Source organism: Tachyglossus aculeatus, chromosome 8, assembly GCF_015852505.1.
Source record: "Tachyglossus aculeatus isolate mTacAcu1 chromosome 8, mTacAcu1.pri, whole genome shotgun sequence".
Classification (NCBI taxonomy): Eukaryota; Metazoa; Chordata; class Mammalia; order Monotremata; family Tachyglossidae; genus Tachyglossus; species Tachyglossus aculeatus.
Window position 1 is genome coordinate 34,227,332 of NC_052073.1, and position 2,045 is coordinate 34,229,376.

Consider the following 2,045-nt stretch of genomic DNA (forward strand, 5'->3'; position numbering starts at 1 on the left):
TCCTTGCTCCTCAGCCTCTCAAGGAATCCCAGGTCTCAGGTACACCCTTTCCTGATTCTTCTGTCAGGATTTTCTGAGACCAGTGCTAAAGGCTTTCCAGTCGACATGATCATTTTACTACCCCTGGGATAGTTGCCTGACTTCTCAGGGATCTTAACCACTTACCCACTTTTCCTATTCCCTGCCTCCCTGGGATTTGCTCAGTCTATGTCTTATTCAAAATGCTTAAGGGACATCCCAATTAATTAGCTCTTTCCTCTTTTTTCAGTTTTCCTCTGAGATGGATGTGACCACCTTAGTGAGTTACCTCCTACCTTTTACTGAATTCATCAGGAATGACCTACTACCAGCTCTAGCAACTCTGATGGTCTTCCTCTATGACCAGTTTGTGTGAGGTTACCTTGAGTGACTGCCTCATCCTGGTACATCAGTTCAGTCTGTAAGAAGGTTCAGGTCCAGTGGGTCCATGGAAAATCACTCTTTGCTGGGGGTAAGGCAACATGGCACCCGTTAAGGGGAAATTGTGCCCTACTCATTTGCTGAGATCATTTGAATTGACCAGTAAATACAGAGATTTAGATTTTCGTGGGGCCTTTGATACCAGTGGTTTACATATAAATCTATTTTTTCATAGCTCAATAAACATGACTATTCCTTACGAATTTGACTGAAATACTCAATTCTTTCTGGATCCTTTGCGAATTTTCTTTGCAGCTCCAGGAATGAAATTCTCACAGTCTCTGGCCCATCCTTCTTCCTCCAGTGTTGCTGCAGATGTTTGTATCAAGAAGCAATGAGCATTGATGTGGCTCAGGAAGTCTGTTTCCTCTCCCAGTCTGGAGTCGGTATCATGGGGAACTCCCTTCTCAACATGTTTTACCTCTCCTCGTTCCTCCTGGGTTCCAAACCAAAGCCCACAGACCTGGTCATCATTCACCTAGCTCTGGTCCACACCGTGATGCTTCTTACAAGATGGATCACTAGAACAGCAGGAATACTGGGGCTGCGGCTTGTACAGACCAATGCTGAGTGTAAGCTGTTTACCTATGTCTACCGTGTCACCCGGGGCCTCTCCATCTGTACCACTTCCCTACTGAGCATGGTCCAAGCCATCACCATCAGTCCTATCACCTCCTACTTCTTCCAGTTCAAAGTTCAGATCCCAAACCTCATCCTCCCAGTCTTAGCCATCTTGTGGATTCCAAACATGCTGATAAGCACCAACCTTTTGTACCAAGTGGTCGCTTCACATAATGCAACTACCATAGAGTGCAATTGTTACATCGTTCCCATAAACACTCTCCTCCAGGGGCTGATTCTCACCCTCATGGCTCTCCGTGACATCCTCTCTCTGGGGCTAATGAGCTGCTCTAGTGGCTACATGGTACTTCTCCTGCATCAACATAGACACCAAGTCAAGCATCTCCATAGTACCAGGCAAACCCCTGAAACATCACCAGAGAGACGAGCCACCGAGACTATTGTGCTGCTTGTGAGCTTCTTTGTAGTCTTCTACTGTGGAAACTTTGTCCTTTCCCTGTTTCTAGCTACATCCATGAAGAATAATGTCATCCTCTTGAATACTAACATGTTTGTGGTCAGTGGATATGCCACTGTCAGCCCCCTTGTCTTGCTCACCTGTGACACAAAAGTCATCAAGTTCCTGGGTGATTTTCTGAGGAATAAGACCTGGAGGTCGTCTCAGACCGTACATCTTTCTGCAAACCCTCTTTGATATGGGAACTCAGTGGTGATCCTGTGTCTCAAACAAAGAAGACCATGGAAGAGCAATGTCACCATTAAACCAAAGATATTCTTAGCTGTACTCCCTGGAGATAATCAGGGTTTCATTATTCATTCATTCATTCAATCAATCGTATTTATTGAGCACTTACTGTGTGCAGAGCACTGTACTAAGTGCTTGGGAAGTACAAGTTGGCAACATATAGAGATGGTCCCTACCCAACAGTGGGCTCACAGTCTAGAAGGGGAGAAAGAGAACAAAACAAAACATATTAACAAAATAAAATAAGTAGAATAAATAT

At 44.7% G+C, this 2,045-nt stretch overlaps 1 protein-coding gene across 1 annotated transcript; it reads left to right on the forward strand.

The window, feature by feature from the left end:
* Positions 1-793: 793 nt before the first annotated feature.
* On the forward strand, positions 794-1,735 carry LOC119931319 (vomeronasal type-1 receptor 90-like). The gene has a single exon (XM_038749892.1). It carries the CDS (start codon positions 794-796, stop codon positions 1,733-1,735), a length of 942 nt encoding a protein of 313 aa, XP_038605820.1.
* The last annotated feature ends 310 nt before the right edge of the window (positions 1,736-2,045 follow it).